Below are 23,374 nucleotides of genomic sequence, written 5' to 3' on the forward strand. Positions count from 1 at the left end.
TCGAGGCTTGTGCTTCACTCTTGTATTTTGACCTTTCCTTCTAAATGTACTATATTGTATTATATAGGAAGTCAGCCTATATGGGCCCTTTCTAGCCTTAAACATTATTAGCCTGTAACGTGCTGAAATCTCTGAATTAGGTTTAGATCAGGTCACCATTTACATTTCCTGTGTAAGCAAATTTCACCCAAGCTAAGCTTTGCTCTGTGCAGCATCACTCTCTTGTTCTCATCCTACCTGCAGACGTCTGCTTTAGCTTCTCGTTTTTCTTTTTCCGCCACTTCCATGGTTTGAAGATCCTGCCCAGTGTTGCCAGTTTGCTGTTCCTCCTCACTGGCGGAGTTCGAATCCCTGAGACCAAGTAGTCAGAACGCATTGCAGGGGACTGCTCCATCTCATCTGATAGGGGAAGAGAGGAAAGCCAGCTGTTAGACATTTAGCTTCAGCATAGACTTAAAAAGGGGAGACAAATGGAGGCTCACCAGCTAACAAGCGTTCAGTCTAGTCACCAAGATAAGCAGTGCAAGACTTTGAAAGAAAGTCTCTGCATTGCTGGAGCTGGCGGCCAGGCTGAGGGACACCAGCCAGAGAGGCGTTCAACCTCACTGTGCCAGCCCGGTGCTTCCTACCAGCTGCTCTCTTGACTCTGGTCTTGCACAGTACCTGTCTGGATGCCAAATACTTCAGTATCTCCACTGTTGCTGTCCCTCATGCATTAATCAGGGCTATTAGGCCCATAGAGAGGGGGATGTGCTGAATTTGTACACCCTCTGCTTTATTCCATCTCTTTCCTACCTTTGTCCAAGCCTGGTACTCACCAAGGTACTGGTGTTACTCTCCCTCCCAAGGGCTGCGTGTAACTGCATTACAGCCTTCTGAAACGCGGAGAGCTGAGAGCTCCCAATAGCTTTAATAGGAGCAGTAGAAATTTAACATATCTGTAAACCAGGCCCACGCGGCCTCCAGTTAATCACGTAAATGTAATGTTCATTTAGAAGAATTTAGACCTTTATGAAAAGCTGAGAGGAAGTGTGAGAAAGCTCAGGTCCCTTCTGAATTCCCAGCTTCCAGTTCTGTTCTCAGGCAACAGGATATTGCTGCCTTTTTAAATGAACTCTTTCCACATAAGCTAACACAGAACACACTGGCTTGTGTGAGCTAATGCAAACCTTTTATATAAGAATAGTTTGTTTGATATGTGCTACGTAAGTAAAATCTTAGAACTGTTGTGCAAATTTATTCCTTGAGGAACCTAAGGGGAAAATTCTTTCCCTTTTGTCCAGCCAAGCCACAGGAATTCAGAGATAATGCTTCAGCTGGAAAAGCAATTTAGGTATTTTTAATATTTTGTCTTGAAAATACACTGTAAGTTTTGCTTACAGACAAGTCTTGCATGAAACAATACATACTGACTATTCACAGTTGTGTGCTGGCCAGTACCATGAAAGTAGCACAGTTCCATAAATGGGGTTATTGATGTCTTTACTGAGATTTGTATTTGAGCACCAATACAGTGATTGTTAAAAGAGAAGCTGCCATCAGTCATCAGAGACGTTACATGAATAAAAACTGAATGACAATTTGTATTTTTTTTCAACAATCAGTTATGATTTAAATGAGCAATGTGGAGCTATGAACATATGTATGTTTGCAAGTAATTTCTCCCTGGAACAACAACATTTATCATAAATCGCTTTATGTGACTGCAAGATAAAAACTATACAGCATCTTCTAGGCTTTGTTTTTAAGTTAACGGGTGAAAATGCTTAAATCACAGCATGAAGGTGGGGATTTCCAAGTAAACAGGAAACAATTTTTGCAAGATTATTAAACACAGCAGGGGAATGAACACATTCCTCCTCTTCCATTTAATTTTGAAAATACTGGTAATAGAGATGAATCATTCAGTGGAGACAAACTAAAAACTTGGCCATGTGAACTATCAGAACAGAGAAAAGGCTGTAACAATCCCCGCCCCCCCCCGCCCCGCCGTCCTTGTGCATGCCCAGTGAATTTCTCTATGTACTGAATTTAGAGCATCTTTTGTCTCCTTCCACAGAGCTTATCTTGGGGTTTAAGCTAGAAGAGATTTTAAATGTACGTAAAAATATATTTTTGCCTTTGAAAGAATGGTGTCTACCCAAGGTGATACTTATGATTTACAATTTGGAGGTCAGTATTAAGTTGAGAGCAGAAACTAGCAATAAGCCTATCACAGAAGGAGGGCAGTAGCCTACAGACCACAGCTGGAGTGCCAAGATATCACACTCCCTTCCTAATTGCGTATTCAAAAATGAGAAGTATTGCAGAAATAAGCTTTGAAGAAGTAGAGCTACTCTTGATTACAGAGACGGCAATGAGAATGGAAAATGGCAGAGTAGGTCTGCTAATTTGCTATTATGATTGCTTTAAAGCTGTAATAGAAGCCTCAGAAAATAGCATTTGGCCATTTCTTGTGACATCCCTTGAGTGGGAATGGAAATGTTCACAAAATTAGCTCATCTCAAAAGTGCTGCAGATCAGACTGTAAATCAGACCCTTGTCCCTGGAAGCTACAGTAGAGTAGGACAGCTCAGCCTCACCATCCCTGGCCCTGCTTGTGAGACTGCACTGCTGCTCAAACACTTCCTACCATTCTAGGAATTTCTGAAGCATGTAAGTGAAGATTAAATAAGAAGCTGATTTAAAGCAGTACCTTGGCAAGTTACTGATCTTGCTGCATTTCATTCAGGATGTAGGTGTCTGCAAAGTGGTTTAGGCATCATCCACATGTTTTGTTTAACACTGGTAGCATGAGATCATTTTACCTTTTTTGCCAGATAGCAGGGGATGTAGAGAGAACCAGGAAGTCATTCAAACCCAAACCTGTGTGTTTGTAGCAATCTTTATTTTCCCAGATATGCCCCTAAGAAAGAAAATGGGGAGACACCGCAAAGGCACTAAGAATTCCCTAAGAGCCCTGGAGTGAATAGTGCTTCTGTAGTTTCTACCAGCCCTGTCAGCTGGGTTTCCCCCATCCCCTTCTGCCCTCTTGGTTGTGGAAATGTAAGGATTTTATGCCTTAGACTTTGGTTACAGATGAAATACAGATAGAAATCAAATGTCAAAGAAGGAATAGTAGCTAAAACAAATGTTTCAGTGGAGGTTTTTGTGGGCTTTTAAATTTTATTAATGCTTCTCATATGGTACAGACAGTTCTTAAGCAAATGGTTTTATCACCTGGTACATTCTCACCATATGCAGTTCCTACACTGTGCATTTGGAGAGATGGACACAAATAAAAATAGATAGAGACACAGTAAGACAGATGTCCTGAAGTCATAAATAACAAGGAAATGGTCTCACTGGCAATAAGAATCACAAGAAAGCCCTTGGAGCTCCTCGTTTCCAGTCAGTTCAGTTTTTCTTGGTTGTGGGTTGGCTGCTTAGAAGATAAGAAGTTGACAGCACAAAAAGCAGTTCCCACGTACAGCAATGAATACTGAAGAAGGCATGCCTAAATATCAGCCAGTTCCTGTAGCCAACAAGCTGCCAAGACTTGCCAACCCTCCAACCACTCTGTGAAATATTCAGCACATTTTTTTAATCTGCAATCAATATTTTAATTATGCTAACTGTTCTGTGGAATAATGCGGTTATTTCTCCCAGAGCCTGATAGCCTGGGGCCAGGCCATGCAATTATATAGAGGATGTCTGCAAAATATAAACAGTCAAGAGCCAAATCAAGACTCTCCAAGTCAGCAGGGAGAAATAAGGAACAGCTTCACTAGCTGTGTAATGTAGAAAGATGAGGGATGGTTGTTATACAGGGTCAAGCAAGTAGAAGCTTAACCCACAGCACAGCAACCTAACCCTACCCAACACAGGGAGGCCAGGCTCTGCTTGGCCATCGCTGCAGAGACAGACCAATTGGTCCCACACTGTCCCACAAGGAGACATCACCGGCCCTGTGGGTCAGAGGATTTTGCTCTGACTGAAGCCTGTTTATATCAAAATTACTTTCGAGTCCCTGCTGTACCCTGTTGAGGGCAAAGGCTTCTGTGCTGGAGCTCCAGATCCAAACCAAACTCCTCACATATCACACATTTATCATCTGCTCTGTGTGTGCCAAAGGGGTAGCAATGAATGTAGCTGTGCCCCTGCTGATGAGGCTGGGCAAGTGCTAGCTGGGGTCATTTCTAGAGCTCCTAACAGTGGTCAAGAGTGTGAATGGTTTGATGTCTGAAACATCCCAAATCAGATGAGGGGAGAGGTTCTGATGTGATGGGTATTACCCTGTAGTACTGCTCTGGGCTGCAGAATAAACCAGTCAACAAAGAAGAAGGAAACAAACCATAATATTCATTACATTTGGCTGCAGGGTCTCACCCCTCAGATAGTATGAGGTATGACGTCTCTTTACATCAGCAGCAGTTGTGGTGATCGGTGTTTCTGAAAAATGCCCCACTGCTTTCTTCCTTAAAATATCGTGGTGACATAAATAGACTACTCTTCCTGTTAGTCCCTTCTCTATAGGAATTATGCATGGATTGTGAAGTTTTTCTGCACACAGAGCTCTCCCATTTACATATGTCAAGTCTAACCCCTCCAGCCTCCCCCAGAAGTGGGGCAGGTTTGCTGGGAGTACTGTGAAGTTTGTGTCCTGGATGTGTGATGGATGAGTGCCCTATGCCTGCACATAGCCTTCATTTGTACAGCATATGGTTTTGGTGCTGAAGCGATCACGTCTGAGTGATAACAGTGTTGTGAAAATGAGCTTTGGGTTCAGGCAGTTGGGTCTATCTTCTTGGGTTTTTCATGATGAGCCAGAGTCTGTAGCTCGATGCTTGGGTTGCTGATTATAGCACTGCAGGCTGCACTCCACAGGCTGATGTACTTCCACAGGCAGTTGGGAATATCAGGAATGCAGAGCCAAGTTATACTGACCTTGCCATGGAGAGAGTCTGTAAGAGACGTGGGATGCCCTCTTGTGAATACGCAAATTGCAGCAAGAAGTTTATGGGAAGATGAAGGATGCTGAATTTTAATGTGCTGGGAATTTTGGTAACTTAAATTTATGGTAATGGAAGTTGTGTCTTGCTAAATCCTCTGTGTACACTGGTAGGAGAAGGACCACTGAAAAATCTGCAACCTGCAGGCAGTTTAAAAATAACACAGCAGACAAGAGCTGCAGGCAAATTTGTAAGGCAGGCGTGCTCTGTTTCCTGATGAACTGGTTTGTAATGCAGCTCTGCATGTTTTCCCTTTGTTGTCATTGCATCAGTCTTTGCAACTCAGATACAGTTAAAAAAGGAAAAAAGGTTCCCTTTGGTCCACTCCAGAAGGTAGAGACAGTGAGTGGAATCAAAATGACCTTTTGGGATACAGGTGCCTTTACCACTACTAGCTTTCAGTGCTGCCTAGAATTAGTGTCTACCTCTGAAAAGGATGTTAAGGAAGATGTCACAGGGAGAGCTGAATTTTTAAAGGGTACATGTCTACTACTGGTCAGTCCTGAATCATGCAAGCCAGACATTTTTGAGGTTAGCCAAGAAACAGCACTTCTCTACAAAGGGTACTTTTATCTACTGAGAGAAACCTGCAGGGGAAAGAAGGCAGAAAGGTTGTCTTGGGTTTAGAGTAAGGACTATCCCAAGCTTTGGGAAAGAGAATTAGCAGCAGGAACAAACCCCTTTTTCCTTAGTTTAGCATCCTAAAAGAGGAAGAACTGATCACAGTGATTGAATCTGCAGGATAGGGGTAAATTGTTTGTGTCTAGGAGCCTTTGAACACTTCTGTTATGTTCCAGAGAAGCAGAATTCAAACTGAAGAGCTTTTTTATTGCACTAGTTAGATGTTTCCTGTGATGGAGCTCTTCCTTGTTCTAAAAATGTTTTCTGTCACCTGCATTTCTGCAGACATGCTCTCTTTCTTGACTCTTTGAAAGAAAACTGCAGTGGAATGTCTCAGTTTGAAGTTTCCATTTCAGCTTTTTGAACACAGAGTATTTCAATTTTGAATGACTGTTAGAAATTAGAAATTAAAACTAGAAATGAGAAAAAAGCTTTTGATGAACCTGAAATTTATTTAAATTTTGAAGCACCTTGTATTTGAAGCTGTGGATGTTTCAATGTTGGTATGGAAGGATGTACACAGAATCCTTTGTAAAACAGAAAACCTTGTTCTGTACAGTTTAGTTATTTAGAAAAGGCAAGGTACCTGTAGTACATTATTGAATGTAATTGTAAGCTAATTTTGGATGCACAGCTGCTGACATGACATAGACTGTTGCTCTGACACATCATATTTGTTACACTAGAAAAAACATTGAAACGAAGTAGGGAAAATTACAGGATTGAGGTGCAAATTCAGATGTTTACCTATCCAAATTCTTAGCTTTTGTATGGTCAATAGTGCAGGTAAAAATGGCTTGAATTCTTATCTCTCTGTTCCCAGAATTGTAATCCTATATGTTCATGATTTCCCCCCTTAGATTTCATCTCACCCAACAGTTTAATCTCATAAGAAAACAGATGGATAGTGGGCCAGGTTCATCCACATGATAACTACGTCATTCATTGAGTTACCTTGGGGGGAAAATCTGGCACAGCAAATTTGTGCAGACTGCAGACTCATGGAGATACATGAAGGCAGGTTGAAAATACTAAGATAAATGGCAGAATGACAAAGGAGAATAGAGTCCTTTATAAGCACCATACCCAAAACAGCTCCAGGTTCAGCTTCCACTGAATACAGGCTGCTCTTGGGCTGTATCACCTTTCTTTTAGCTGGTTGGTATGAATCCTGATTTGATTTTTATACTTCCCTGCAAGAAAATGCAAGTTACTGTGCTTTCCTCTACCTTTCTTGCAGTCTCCAGAGTCTGAGCTTCCATTTTCACTTCATATGCAAATGTTTGCCATGTATCCTTGTTCTATAATTTCCACTGCTCTTTAGTATGTTAAATTATGATTTAACATTTTTCTTTAATTGAAGGAGGAAAAAAAACCCCCAAACATAATTTGTGGGTGGTAGGAGGGGGCTGTGCTTGCCAGGGAAGTTTATTTCCATTCTGTCATGCTGAGCCTCCCTTCAAAGTATTTGGATCTTAAAACCAGCTTTAGCTGAAATGCACGGGGAAACAGATTATACTTATCAAAGGAAAGAGAGCAGGGAAGTGGCAACTCCAGCTAAATCTCTTAGATAAAAATACACTTTATATGCTTGAGATTTGTGATTTCTTCCAGAAAATGTTCCTTCGGGAAGTTGACATATCACCTAACAGCATTACCACCATATGAGCCAAGGTGCAAAGAAATTAATCAGGAACCTTTCATGGTTTTGGATCATTGTGTCAAGTCCCAATAGCACTTCCTGTGATTTACAATGCACAATGTGACATTAGCTATTCATTAACAGAGTAAGTTTTTCAGTGTTTGTGTAAAGAAAACCACAACATGCTTTACCTGGATAAGGAAGAACTAAATAACAGTAAGAAAATTAGGCTAATGAAGGATTGCTGTATAATCACAGTTAATTCAGTTACCCAAGCCTGTACAGTGTCTTCTTTTGAGAGGAGAAATTTGACATTTGCATGCCTCTCACCCAGCAAGGGCTTGCTCAGGCAGCAGACAGAGCAGCATCTTCTGAGATTCACAAAAAATCCATTCAAATAAAGTCAAATGAGCACTGCCTCTGCAGAGGGCCAAGAGCCAGACTGTGCATCAAGCCCTGTCCATCCTGCATCTGCAAAGGGTTTTGTACCACACACATTACAAATTCCCAGGTCCGGGCAGTTTCCCCAAGCCTCTTGGAGAGATGCTGCTCTGCAGGACACAGGGAGGCCAAGCCCAGGAAGTGCAGGAATGGCTTGAATTAGGCTTACCATGCACTGGTAGTAGAGCTGTTGTCTGCACTGCAGGACTAGTGTTTCGTCACCTGCAGTTGTTTAATTAGCTGTAGCCTTGCTGCAAACCTGTTGAAAGGATGTTTTTTATAGGTTCCTCAGGGAGTCTGCAGACTGAAACACGCCCTGTGCTGTCTCCATGAGGCACCTTCAAATCCATTTCACTGCAGCTTATCCCTGAGAGCAGTTACATTTAGAGAGACGTCTAACACCCAGGGAAGTCATTGGTGTAAGAGCACCATGCTTGCTAACAGGGAACTATGCATTGCTTTTTTCTGGGATTCATACCCCAGAATTGACCTGTTTAGAGTTTCTTCTGTTTATGGGAGTCTATGTCCGTCAGACATACAATCATCTCTCACTTTACATCCATCCCAAACTTGTATATTAGAGAAATAATCAAATCCTCATGTTCTATGCACTTTTATGCTCTTGTAATTTAATGCATAATTTCCTTCTTCCCTCAAACACGCATCTCTCTTTTGGTGCTCTGTCACTGTTCAATGCCACTACTGCAGATAGAAAACATTCTTTCTGCTTTGTGAAACACAAAAGCATCTACCTTTTTTTTTTCCCCCTTTATCACTCCTGCTGCTTCGCACTTTCACTTTCCTTACAGCCATTGGCAACAAATACACATTAGTCAACAGTCTCTGGTGCATATTCCAGGCCTGCTATACAGAATCGGCAGAAATTTGGAAGAAGAAATACTCAGACAACAAAAATATGACATAAACCAGAACAGCTACAGAGAAAGGTAGATAGAGAACAGACACAGTGACTGAATTCAACTTTTGTCTAAAGGTTATGCATCCAGTTCGGCTCCTTGTAAAACTGTTATAAAGCTGCCAGTGACTCTACATTTGGTTGGTATGTAAATTGTAATGAAACCCTTCTTAGGAGGTCATATCACCTGAATGAATGGTTAAATGCTTTCTAGAGATGGCTTGGTCTGCTGCACGTAACATTATGTAAATATGAGACACATGTAGGAAATACTTTGACCAGAGCATTGTTTTTAAAGATCCATTTATTCCAATGTCTACTGGTATTTTCCAAAGAGGCAATTTATACTAAATACTCAGCAGTCTCCAAAAGATGGCAAGGTACTGCAAACCCTCTGTTGTCTTCAGCACCCTTGAAAAGACACACACATATATGTGCATGCAGACAGAGCAGAGAGTCAGACACTACAAAGTCCCCATGGGCAATGGCACTTCTCACGTGTTAAATCTTGTGTTAAAGTTAACATTATCTGCTCCTTACCCTGGCACAATCTCAAGGTTCAGATAAGGACTTTAAAGCACTGATCTAACAAAACTACAACATGCTTAACTGTAGAGTTTGAGTATATTTAAAAATTAATGAGTTCTTGGGAGGTCCATACTCTAAAAATTGAGATTCTGCTTCCAAACTGATGGGCTCTGGTTAATAATCTTTAAAGTACTAATAGAGCAATATGCCTTCTAAAATTCTCCACTGGTCGAGGGCCAAGAGAAATAATTGCTTATCAGATTTACTGCAGTGATTATCACTGTTTGTCTGAAACAAGACCACAATCTATTCCTAATGGGAATGGCAGGATCTTCAGGGCAAGGAATGAACATGGAAATTACTCAAAACATATAAAGCTGTCTCTTCTGCAGCTCTTGGAATGCCTTCATTCCAGATTTTTTTCTTCTTGTATGATAGGAGCTATGAAAATAAACTACTGAGTTGTAATCTTTGCCCTCTGTAAGAAATAGAATAGAGAGACAATGTCCCAAATGGCAACAACAAAATGAGAATTTGGCAGGCGAACAGTGATCTCTGTCCATTAACTCTCTATGTCACCCAGAAGCCAAGCAGGGAGAACAACTATGAAAGTAACTGCTATTCCTTTTGTTAACGTAATACATTGGCTGTGTCTACCTTAGCAAGTAACACAGTCCATTAGAAGTGGGTCTGTGAACAGCTGGTGCTGAGGACTCAACATCATCTGGCGTGCATATTTTAAGTAGTGTGATCTTGTGACTCTAACTTGACAGAGAAGGGGCTCTTTTTCATTACAAAGTGCAAGGGAAACAAGATTCTTCTTTAAAGCAAAAATGCCAACCAAACTAAACAACCATCCATCCAAAAATGAACTAAGAAATCCTGTACTTTCTTTCCACAGGAAGGATAAAGATCATTATTTCTCTTACTAAGTCCCTAAACACACATGCAAATTCTGATGAGTTGTTGGTACTGAAAGTCACTAACTTTCATCAATACTTTGCTTCTTAAATTTTTGGTAAAGTAAAAATTCTCTTGTATTGTGTCTTAGCCCATCTTACAGCTTATCTGAAATATCCATATACTACACTTGTCTGTTACATATCCCTATGACCAGGATGGCATATCTCTTCCTAGAGGCCTTCAGAAGGACATTTTAGCATCAATGAAATCGCTATGCATAAATTAACAAAATAAATATAATGAAAATTTCAAACTTGCTAGAATGATGCTATGGTTGTGACAGAAAAAGCAAATTTACTGTAATGCACAGATGGACAAGTTTCTTTCAGCTTGTTCTTTTCTAAGGTTTATAGTGCACTGAATTTAGTGGAGAAAGGCTTTGCATTTAACTAAGGTTCAACCAATTTCATTAATTGGAGTGAGTCTTTATGCAGTTAGGTGCAAGAACTGAGTTTTGTATTAATTTTGACTTCATAAAACATTCTTTCCACACAAACTAGACAATTGTTGCTAGAAACAAGTCAGAAAACGCATCATAATAATTTCTTGAAGTGGTTACATTTGAAAGAAGGGGAGAGAAATGCCTTAAATGCCATTTTAATATTCATGTTCTTTTCAAGGATAAACTTTGTGGCTAGTTAGGTTGTACTGTTTACACCAACTGCAAAGGTCACATAATAAACCCCAACAGTATGTTTGCAGATGGTTACTATCTTTAGGAATATTAGGCAATGGTTATGTACAAGCATGATGTTTAATGACTACAATACTTACACCATCTTGGAAAGAACTACTTTAAACTGATATAAACAGATACAAACATATTCAAAGTAGGTACAAAGAAGCCATGAGCTAAACTAAAATGTGATAACTGCTGAGAAATGGCTCTTTTGATATGTTAAAAGTCTACTAGCAGTATTTGCATTTAAAACTCTACTGCAGCATTGGTAAGTTCCCCACATCTGCCTTTAAGTGCCTGGAAGGTTTCCATAAGTGTCACCATGTGGCTAATGTGTCAGGCATTGTCCTGCTCACCCTAGATCGGCTTGTAGATGAAACAGGAGAGGCTGTAGCAATTCTATTTTCCTACTAATAAATTTTCCCATGGCTTTGTCAAGGCAACTTACTGGTCAGGGCCAGCAAGGTGAATGTGAAGCAGCTTAAATCTGCCTTGGTATTACAAACTCCCTCTGTACCTTGTTTCACATACTTACAGAAATGCTGATCAAAATCCTATTCTGCACATTTTGCCTGAACAGGTAAGATTGCCCCGGTTCTACATTTACAGACTTTATAATGTAATGGTGTAAAAAAGAATTTATGATATTGAGAAGCGTCTAGGAGAACATGATTACACTTCTATTCTGCTGGTCAGTGCTTAACCAAAAGAACAAAAAATAACTACCATTTTCAAAATTAAAAGCATGTCAGGAGGCTCTGTCTTGTACAGATGAGTTTTGCTGATTTTCCTGGCAACAGGTTTTAAATTCACATGTCTTTTTAAAACTAACAATACCAGGTAGTTCTTTGGTCTCCAGCTGTTGATTTTCAGTTGGGTCATGTTTCTGAGAAGGAATCATCTAATGAATGTTTTTCCAACCATTGCCCTTCATCAGCAAGAATATTTTGACTTTTTCCTCTGGTTCCCTTCCCTTCTCTTTTTTTTTTTCTTTTAATTTTTATTTTATTATTTTTTTATGCAAAAGAGAGAACCGGATCTGTTACAAAACTTTCATTTTAAATCTACCACAGAATATGAACTGAATTTCTATTTCAATGCATGAGGTTTTTATTAAGCAAGTAAATAATAGTCTTGTTCGTTTCAACCATATCCTGGCCTGTTTTTATAAGTCTCACAAAGCCCAAACAGAATGGAAGGAAAAACAGTGTGGAATATTTTTACCCTGTCTGACCTAAATTTATGTATTTTTTAGTTCTTCCAAGAGAAAGAGAAGTGGAATAACTACTCCCTCTTCTCAGTTTCTTTTCAGCTTTCATTTTTTAACTGTGTTCTCAGCTGCTTGCATGAGTCATGGAGAGCTGGAAAGAAGACCCCCCCACAATATAATAACTGCTTCCTCATGAGGAAGCCTATGTGTGTTCTGGGGTATACCACTAAAAAGCCACAAAAATCTCCTGAAAGCTTCTTTGTGCCAGAAACCTGCATAGGAACTAATAGAGGAAGTGACAATATCTTAGCTGCAAAAACTGATTACTTATCAGTGTAATGAAAACTAAGATATTTAAAGATTTCCATATCACTCTGTCTTGAAATTTATGCTACTGTTCTTCGGCATTTGCAGAGATTTCAGGCTGCTGTTGACTTTGTGGATTGTTTTGTGTAATGATGGTATTGAATTTCACTGGTCTAGGCATAGCTTGGATTTGATTCTGTGATGTTCCAAGAAACTCTGAAATCCACAGGCTTTTATGAGAACTGGAAGGGTGTTCAGTGCTTGCCACGCTGATCCGCTCTATTCCAAGCTAACATTCATCATTGCCTGTTCTTTCCTATACAGTGTAAGTTATATCTAAACTAAATCTGTTCGAAGCTACCTATAATATTAGATTTAGAAACAATGGGGGAAGCTCATGGCAGAAAACCATTCTTCATCCTGAAATCCCGTAACTTTGTTTAGAATAAGCCAGATCCCTCATACTTTGGCTCATGTCTAGACTGAGCAGAGCATATCAAACCAGGTCAAGGATCTTGTGCAGTAAGAGAGGAAAAAGAAAGGTCGGTCAACTTACTCAAGCCTAAGCATACTCATTGGCAGGTCAAATGGATTCACACAGCAAAGATAACAGTAAAAAAATGTTGTGAAACACATTAACAGAGGATATTGGTATCAAATGTGCCTGTCAGTTCTACTGCCTTTACAGGCATGTATTATTATGCCTTATACTGCCCTGTTTCAGTCATGTTAGCTTAAGCTTATCTGCCTCTAACGTAGACCTCCAGTCCTAAATTCCTGAACATAAGGTCAGACAAGGTATTTGTCGCACAGAAATTACGTCTCCCCATCAGACACTACTCCCTTTCTCACTGGGCTACCCTTCCTCTTCTCTATACACATTCTGCTTTTACACCCAATTCTGGTTTTTGCTATCATTTCACCATTTGTACAGAGCTGACTATTTATCCTGCAGGCAGCCTTCTCTTCCTGCATAGTACAGTTTACTGATCCTCTGGACATTAACAGAGTGACTTTAATCAAGACTATGCAGGAAAAGCCTTTCTTCTCAGAGAAAGCTTTCAGACGTTACAAGTATTCAGGATTCATTTACCACATTGTGTAATGAAGCAGAGCTAAAAATACCATATGTTCCTTTGACATTGCCCATTCATTACAATAAATGACTGAAATTTCTGTGACTGCAGAACAAAACATGTTTTATGTTTTTGCTTTTAAGTGAAGCTGTGTATAAAGCTCTTTGCCACTTGGAATATTCTCTTAGTGTTTTACATAAAAGGATAACAAAATTTATTTGGAAAAGGCAGAGAAGCCTACGGCTTGTTTTCCTCTCATTTTCTTAAATGAATGAGGAGAGATCTTAGAATGTGAGATCACGGAAGTGTAACTGGCCAATTTTTTTCCATTATGAGAAAATATAGTGAGGAAATTTGTTGAGACTGCCCTTTAGAACAACACCTCTTATTGTCAATTCACTGCACCAGATAAGCAGAAGTCCATGCAATTATCTTCAAGCCTCCTGTGCAATCTGTGTAAGTCTGTTTCAACAACTGAGATGAGATTATCAAAGCATAAGAAAGAACTGACACATAGGACCAGATTGTTTGAAGATGTTTATTTTAAGCCATTTCACATAGTCTCATTCACTATTTTTGTTTTTTGAACTCAGAGAAAGAGAGAATTTTTTTTTTCTCCAGTAATTAAAACTCTGAAGGCGGACGCTCTTGCCTGCACAATAAAAGAACTTACAATATTTTAAAGAGTATTAAAAAAATCAACTAATTTCTTCCTTTCAAGTGCTGAAATGATCTAATGCTATTAATAGAAGATTCTTTCTCTGCAGAAAATTTATTCTTCTATTTAAAGCTACTGGGGAAAAGCTTGAAAGAACAAAAAATTAAGATTCTGACATCTGGCTATCGGTTATAGCCTTTGGATGATGAGTTCAGATAGTGGTTCTAAAATAAATACGTTTATTTGGAAATAAGGCTGAACGATCGACAAGACATCCTTTCTCCACACAGTTCCATGCAGTGGCTGCATACTTGCTAGAAGCCCACCCAGCTTGTTCCTTAGTGCTGAGGAAAGCAAATTTGAGGATACTGGATTGACAGCACTGAAAACCACAGATTTTTTTCTTCATGCACAGAAATAGGCACAGCTAATGAAGCAGCATAACTCCCCCACGCTGCTGATCAGCAAAGCCTGACCCTGACCTAAATGGCCCATGATTAGCAGAGCAGGTGTTAGTCTGTCCCCATGATCTTCCTGCAGAGGTATGAAATTGATACTAGCTGTGATGACATTTCATGTGGGCACAGGAATAAGAATTCCTGTCACAATAAATCAGCAAACAGAATACCTCCCCAGGAGTTTAAAGAGGACATTTTATACTGAATAGCTCATATCCTGCTTCCAGGCACCTGATCCATTAGGCTTTACCTCTTTGACATGTGCTGGTGCTCGGTGATTTTGATCACATGCTGACCACACGGCCCAGGTGCCATTCTAGCAATTTACTCTGGGGTGATGAGATTTACGTGTCTTGGGCATTCCTGGTGGGATCACTCAAGAGATCGTATTTGCAAAAACACATGGGTATGTTACCTAAAACACATGATTCACAATAAAACCACCGAAACCAGAACAGAATGGTTAAAGCTGAAAATAAAAGACATCTTATGCTTTTGTTCTTTCTTTTGTTTAATAAGGAAATGGAAATGAGATACTTGTAAAATGTACAGTGAGGCATTGTGCTAGAGATGTCTGAGTAACCAAAACAAGCCAGGGTGCTTAAATACCACCGCAGCATTTGTATAGCTAAAACGGAGATCTAGGAAGTGCTGTCAGTTAGCAGGGTGCTGGATGGGAAGGAGTTATATATTTCCATGATCTATGCATAGCATTGAATTAGATACAGCAGCTCAGCTTCCCTAACGCAGCTTCTCTTCCACACAGTAGATAAACCCTTAGAAGATACAGACATGAAGAAGTATGCCTTGATTTACAAACTCTTGGGCTGGTATCAAATAAATCTAGTTTTAGGGCATTTAGTATGAGATCAAAACTATCATGGTCCCAGTGATGCAAAGTGCAGAGCCAGTAGAAATTCATTCTGCCCTCTCAAATGTGTTCAAAAAATGTTGATCAGTCAATTTTGTTCCTGCAAGCTTTTTGCTGGATCAGGTATCATTTGTCTGTGCCACTTGCACTTTATGCCATCAAGCATTGTCTGTCTTCCCACAGTTGGCATCAATCTGGCATAAAAGCACAGAGTTGGCATAAACTCTGTATCACAGCTCTGGCTGATTTGACAGAAATATGATCATTTGCCCATGCCTGATCTGGATGCAACCTGTACTGCTGTTAAAAACAACCGTGCACAGATCTGGTGTTAACATCAGCCGCTCATACGACAGCAGAGCCTGTCAGTGCCAGAAGGTGATGTGAAACTAATGGAACGTCTCTGCCTGCTGCCCCGGCACAGAGGTCTCAGTGGCAAGAAGCAAAATGAGACATCACATGGTGGCTCTAGCCTCTGTACAGATCACTTCTGCTCAGTGATCTCACCTTTCAACAGCAGCTGCATGCTACACAAACAGCAAAGAGAATATTTTCACAGGGCATGAGCCTATGCTGTGCTGCTGCATCCAGCTAGGCAGCAGGGTGATGCAGAACAGCTCCATTTTCAGAGCAAAATAGACCACCCTTTTCCTCATGTTTGCTTTTCTTTGGTTTTGGCTTTGGGCCTTTTGGTTACTACAAATGCACGCATGGTCTACTCTCCCCAAATTCAGTAAGTATTCTATAGTGTGTCTGTATCTACACACTATATGTGTATAGTGTATGCACATATGTGTATATATGTATGCACGTGATATTATACATTATATTACATATTAAAAAATCTTTAAAAAAAAAGTGAAGTAGTCTGCTGGTAATATGGATTTGATTATAAAATAGCTCCTTCTCATGTAGGTCAGTGAGAGGAGAGAGGGTTTGGGAGCTTGATTTTAGGGTGGCATAGTCAGCATCAGAGATATTGTAAATCCAGCCAAGTTAACTAGCAGGTGTGTCCTAGCAGAACCCAGTGCAAAGTCTGACTAGGTTAGCCATGCTGTTTCTAATCCATTCTCAGTAATGCACCTAATTCATCCTAGTAGCATGTATGATGACTTTCAAATACAACAAGATAAGGCGCAAGTTAGAAGTTAAATTTTGGCATCTATTACAGTGCTGTCTTGAATGTTCATGTTAGAAACACTTGAATGCCTAAATGAACAGTGAAAGGATTGTGAACAGAGTTGAACTGCAGTTGCCATTAAAGGGTTCTTTAGCTCTCCTCACCTCTCCTGGTATTTTTTTCCTTCAGTTTTTTCCTCTGATTTTTGTGTTTCCTTTTTCTTTTTTTTTTTCCCCCCTGGAGTTGGCAGAAGGGCAAGGGGAGAAGGGCAGTGCTACTTAGTATTTAGTCAACATTAACAGTGAAAAGCTTTGACAGTTAAGTGTCTCCCAAGCCAAAACTGGCAAAGCCAGCTGAAAAAAAAAAACCCAAATGTTCCTATTTCAAACTGCAAACTTTTCTTATTTGTTGAAAATGTTCCAGGATGGCTGCAGGGTACACTGAGCCTGCCTAAAGGCAGGTTTAACTTATGTTTTGACCATTTAAGAAGGAAAACAACTCTCTTCCCCAACGATGCACTTTGGCACTCAGCAAATAAATTTTACCATGGCAACTGTAAAGCCACTTGAGACATACAAACTCTTCAGTAAAGTGGTCCTTGGCATCTTGTTCTACAAAGTAACCTGGATACTCTATGGTCATTAAAAATTATAAAAAACCCACATGAAATAGCTTATTATCATGTATTAGTATCGTGTTTTCCAATTGTTATGTTAATATAACAGCTGAGTCTTACGTAATACCTTTTTGTAAGTATACACCCAAGTCTTTACAAAGGAGGAAAGCTAAAACACAACGTGTCGTGTGACCTGTCTCAGATTGAACCAGTGCTGTAAAAAGAACCTTCACCTCTGAATAATGGTCCAGCACTCTGCCTTTCAGCTTCTTTAGCTAAATCCTGCAGCCCAGCAAATTCTGACTGCAGTCACAGACTGAGGAAGTTTCATAGCGTTGCCCAGTGTCCATGATATATCTTGTCTTGCTATGAACATGAAAGAATTCCGAAGCTGTGAGGTCACTGGAGTGAGTGCAAGCCGAAGGTGCACAAATGGATAATGTACCCGTTTTTTTAAACAGACCTGAATGGTGTGTAGAATGACTGCACTGACAGTCACAGAAAAATATTTTCAATTATTGTAGTGTGCAGCTGTACACGAAGTATGTGCATATTTAGACAGTATTTGATATACAGTTGCCACAGCTGTATGTATGAATCACATAATGGCTGTATTCTTGGCCAGTTTTGACTACGTACATGTAACCACTCAGTTACACAAGCAAAACCAAGGATTGCCAATATACGCCTTTTTGCAGACTCATTTAATCATCTCTCTTTGACATTGTGGCCTTAGATTCAGTGCAAACAGAAGGACAATTTCACAGTTCTCACAATTTGCAGAATGAGACCTTGCTATGCAAGCATAATTTCTTGCCATGATTTTTCTCAAAATAGACTAATCTTTGTAGAAAATGAGAGCAGAGGCTAATGAGGGTTGAGGCACAGATGGGATGGCACCAGTAACTACTTCATACAAACACAGCAAAGTAATAGTTTCTAGCATGACATTTAATAAAATCAAGCCCTGCTAGGATGCACAGCTACAGGGGAATTTATTTTGAAGTCAGATATGATGCTGCCTGGCTGTCTTCAGTGGAAATACATGACACATGGTCTATCTCATCTCGCCTTCTTCAATTTAATCACACTTTTAATGAGCAGAAACATAAAAAGTAAACAGTTCCTTTCTCCTCTACAATAATACTAATTTTCTTTCTACACTGTTTACTTGGAATAACCAGAGTTCATTTTTAGACCCCTGTTCAGTATTTCATTCAAAGAACTTCACAAGCATCTTCCAAGCGCTATTTTGAAGCTTCAGCAACGTTCATTTGTGTACTGATAAGCAATGCAAATTTCCTGGGATTTTCTCCCCTCTCAAACAGGGCTCTGCCTTTCAGGGCAGAGGGAAGGGTTGTTTCTTGGTTTGCTTATGAATCCAGCTCCCTTCCCAACTGAGAGAAAAGTGAGAGCTATGTAGACCAGAATACAGTTGCACTGTGGGCAATTTATATATTAGCCCCTCATTTACAGATGGTCCCTAAAATCTCAGTGTTATTCAGGGATGTATTGCCTTCTATTATGAATTCTGAATAATGAACTACTATGAAAAAAAAGTAGCCCAGTGGGAAAAGCATCAAACTGTGTTTTAGTAGTTATGGAATGACAGATACGTGTTTGTGTCTTGATACACGTTCAAGACATTGTGGCATTCACAAAGGCATTTGCTAAATTGCCACGCTATTGTATGCTTGGAATAAAATAATACGGTGTGTCTTTTGGCATAAATTGCCTTCTGAATAATCACAGAAGTGCATATCCACAGTAAACATCTGTTCTATGGAAGGCCAAACACAGTTCCTTCGCCTCAAACTACTTAAAAACAGGAGTCAGAGATCTAGAATCACAGGATTGATTGACTGATGGATTGACTTTGGATTTTATTTTGCCTTCAAGGACTCTCTAGCCTAATGGTTGCCTTCTCGTTTCTTGTCTGCAGTCAGGAAGATTTAAAAAATGTTCAGGTTTTTACATGAAAACTGCAGATTCTTTGCAAATTCCTGATTCCAGAATTCCGAATTCTAAATGTGATGCTCACTATAAAATTTCACAGGTTGACAGCTCTGCAGATCCAAAGCCTTTTAACCTATACAATCAGTTTGCTGGAGATAGCAAAAGCTAGAGCTGGAGAAAATATTCTGGATAAAATTTTTCAGTGGCAACTTTTAGTTGAAGAGTATCCTGACCCTCCACCACCAAAAAACTCTGATTAATATTTTTGTTATGAAACTATGTTTCAACTTACTTCAATTTATCAAAGTATGAAATGCTGAACATTTCCTTCAAACAGAACACTTTTTCAGAACTGCCAGCATAGAAAATATCATTCCCACAGCTCCAAGGATCGCTGGATTTGCAGATTGTTGCAGTTGCTGTCTCATTTTATTCATTATAGTTGGGTTTCACTGTGCTAATCCCTCTGGAATAGGCATTTATCGCCTTTCAGATGATTGTTAAATGCTGTATTGAAAGGGAATTACCATGTATCTTTCATCTTCCTGAGAGGAATAAGAAAAACTGGGAAAAGTTGTCATTATCTGGGGTAATGGGAGAGCTGAGAGGATCCTGCTGTTTTTCTCTACTTTGTGCAGCTGTTTATAGCTGACTTCAAGTGGCAGTGTAGGTGTAACACACCAGTTATAGTCTACAAAGGGCACTGTGCCTGTGCCACACAAATAGGCCTAGTCCTATTTCCCTGGCACTACAAATGAGGGAGAAGACTTTTGGCTTGCTGACACAGAAAGAGTCCTTTGCCTGTACTACTATTGCTAGGTGTCTGAATTGTAACATTGTCTTGAAAATTGCATCCCCTCCCCTTTATTTTTTTCAGTGGGAGAGAGGCAAGGGAAAGGGAGAAAATTCTGGGATCTCCTTGGCTGTCTGGGTTCTGAACCATTAGGGTGCATGTGGATCAGATTTTCAAGGCTTATTCTCCAAAAGTAAAAATCAGAAATTTGTATTCTTAAAGTTTCTGATACTTGAATATATTTTCTAATCTTCCAAAGTGCTGCCTAGGTCAGATGGTGCTTGGTGATCACACCTGGATAATCTTGCAATAGACTGAGATCTACTTTTAGAGAAAAATATAGTGCTGAAAAAATAACATTAGGGTCTGATAGTTCAGTTTTCTGTGAGTGACAGAGCTTGAAGAACATTAATAGATTTTCCAAAGTAATTAATTCTCTGGCCCACATGGTTATTCAGAAGAGCTTGGTAAAGTGAGTCATAAAGGCTCAATAATCCATGGTTTAATTTAAGTTACATGACTTCTAAGAAAATCTCCAGATTTTCTGAGGAGAGAGGTGAACTTTCTGTAGAAAGAATTAAAGAACAGAGAAGGACTGGAGAAATAAATCCAAAGGACTTTGGTGCACAAAATCTGGAGAAAGCCAGCACAAGCAGCCCCAGGGGAACATGGGATGGCAGTGACCCATGCTTCATATTTGAATCCTGTCCTTGGTTATAGTTTTAAAGTAACACTTGGCAGCAAAGTTATAAATAAATAGATTAACCAGAAGCAGAAGGTTGAGAGGGGGCTGACTGAATTAAATCTTGCAAGCAACTGTCAGATTATTCACATGTGGCATTTTCCTCTTCCACCACTGCACAATAGGTGAAGCTGAGCATTTGTTGTACAATTAAGAAGTCACGGGATATTTAAACAAATCAGTACTTTCATCAGGTCAAGTTTCTACCATTTCATTACATTACTTTTGCAATTGACTCTGATTTTATATTGTAGGCCTATATATTCCCTGGAATACATTCCTCTGTGTATGTGGAGCATGAAAAATTAATTCCATTAACAGGTATTCTTTAACTAGGTCTCTAGAGTTCTGTGAGCCTGAATTATGCTGCATTTTCAAGTATCTTTTTAATTTTGCATGTTCTACATAAAAAACAGTTTCCTTTAAAAATCATTGCCCTCTTCTCTGTAATGGTGACAAGAGGGGAAGAGGATATTGAAAAGTTCCTCATCAGCATAAATAAATCAAAATCCCCACTTCATAGAAGCCAAGAGGAATGAAGCTGCTATTAAATGTTTTAAGAGGAAGCTAGAGGCAGAGATGACCAAAATGAAGCTCCACAGGCTAAATGTACTAGCAACTCTCTGCACACTTGTATTTTTAAATGTCAGATAATCTATTAAAACTGAAACATCTTTGAAGGTAGTGTGACTGGAGAAGGGATTGTGATACAATGTATTTAACTAATGGGATATCACCTTTGCAGTTTTGTATTTGCAGGTTAAAATTCAGCTTTCTGTTAATAAAGCCAGTCTTGTATTTCTATCACAACTGTCTATACTCAGACTCCTCCTCTCTTTGTCATCTCTTTCTATACTTGCCTGATGATGCCTCATTTTGCAGGGATTTCAAAGGTTTGCAAAAATTTCACAGCGGTATTCCTGTGTCATCCAGCAAGAGAGATCTATGTACACTATTTATAAACTCACACAGTTCTATGTGCTGCATAACAGCAAATTCATGTTTAATTAGATATTTTTGATTTTTCATTATCCAGCTTGCATGCATAATTGTCATAACTGTGCCCATGGGGTGGATTCACAGCTGTATATACAAACTGGACCGAGGCATCTGCTTGCACTGCTTCTCTGTAAATCTGGAGCTGGGTATATAAGAGCAAGTACATTACAGACCGCCTTGATAGGTATAATAAAGCATCATGTGCACCTGCATTGCAGAATGGAGAGCAAGAATTCCTCTGCTCTGGCACAATTAGGAGCTGAGTGACACTGAGTAGGAGAATGCAAGTGAGAGCCCAGGGAGAAAGCAAAGAGGTGCTTCCAGGAGCTGCTGTGGCACAAGGTACATGGATTCCCCTTCTGAGTTTAGTGGGTTTGCATTGTATAAGAGGCAGAAAGGATGTGGTAAAACTGCCCCTGACCTTTCAGTGACTTCTCATCCTAGGAAATGCCACGAGTACAGCTCCCCTGACCTGCATGGTTTAGCAGTGACCAGTGGGCAAACAGCTGGTTAGGGTGGGGAATGGCTATGGTACAATCTTCACAAGCAATGTGCTTCCCCAAGCAGCACGGCCATCCAATGGGCGGTGTTGCAAGCCAGAGGGATCTTGTGGGATGACAAATCTGTGATGCAGGCAGCTGAAATCATAATTGTGTGGCAGGAACCTGTGTAGACTGTACTGCCCTGCCCACTTGTCCCACTGGGTAATGTCAGGTTGTTCTCAGCTGATGTGCAGAGCCTCCCCTTGGGCTTTCGGTCTACTAACATTATGGTTCATTATTTTATTAGGGAATTAACAGTTTTTTCTTTGCTGGATGCAAGTATACTACTAAGTTTGTTCCTTTGGCTTTTGATAAGCTAAAGCTCTCTGACAAAATTAATCATCTTTCCAGCGCATTCTGGGCTGGAAGCTGCTCTGTTTGTGATGGTCCCCAATGACAGCTTGTGGCACCCTCGCTCAGGTTGGGCCGACTGCCGACCAGGTGAAATGATTCTAACAACTCCTCATTCACACTTCTCTTACTTGTCACTTCAAAGATGCATTATTTATTTGTAATGGCATGTGGCAACACAGTTGCTAAATGCTTAGCAAAAATAATTATGGCGTTGCTATGACTGAGAGTGGTTCACAGCAGAACCAGCTTTGGTGGATATATCAGGAAAAAATGTTGCTAAGGGGCAGCTCACTTGTTCTTCAGTAAATCCTTATCAAGAAGGATCAATTATTCTTCTAACACACCCAGTGTTGCCAGCTCAGGATTCTACCCCCAGTTTTATGGTATTTGCACTTCAGCATGGGGGTTTTTTTTTTTTCAATTATCCATAAATTGGGCACTATTTACATTTCTTGCCTCACTTTTCATAAAGACGCTCTGTGTGCATGGGCCAAGATACCCCAACCTGGGAGTACTGTTGATATTTTTTTAGTGCAGTCCTGCCACTGACTTGTCTGGTGGCCTTAAGCAACCTGTTTCCTCCCTCTTGGCTTCATGTATCCTCTTGGAGTAAAAGGGATACAAGTATTTTAATTTACTGTGAAAGTGATGACTATCATTTGCAATGTCCATTGGATTCTTAAGATAATGGATGGATGTCTGATTAATAGAGAGGATGTTCCTGGCAGTTGCTTTGGCAGGACGATGCCTTCCCTGTGACAGGAGCTATTCAATGCCATTTTAGGCAAAGAGAAATCTGATGGCTTTAGCGTCATGCAGTGCTAGTGAGGGGGAAATGAGAAAGATGCATGGAGTTTCTAAGGTGATCCTGTTTCCTCATTTGAGCAAACTT

General features: G+C 40.0%; 1 protein-coding gene across 2 annotated transcripts in view; it reads right to left on the reverse strand.

Annotated features, from left to right (window-relative positions):
• The window catches only part of PHACTR3 (phosphatase and actin regulator 3), a 115,189-nt gene that overhangs the window by 53,273 nt on the left and 38,542 nt on the right, over positions 1–23,374 (reverse strand). For both annotated transcript variants that reach the window (XM_074843226.1, XM_074843227.1), the window contains exon 2: positions 238–399. In XM_074843226.1, coding sequence (XP_074699327.1) covers positions 238–399 — 162 coding nt within the window. The remainder of the gene's footprint in view (positions 1–237; positions 400–23,374) is intronic.

This window comes from Strix aluco, chromosome 17 (assembly GCF_031877795.1).
Source record: "Strix aluco isolate bStrAlu1 chromosome 17, bStrAlu1.hap1, whole genome shotgun sequence".
Taxonomy (NCBI): Eukaryota; Metazoa; Chordata; class Aves; order Strigiformes; family Strigidae; genus Strix; species Strix aluco.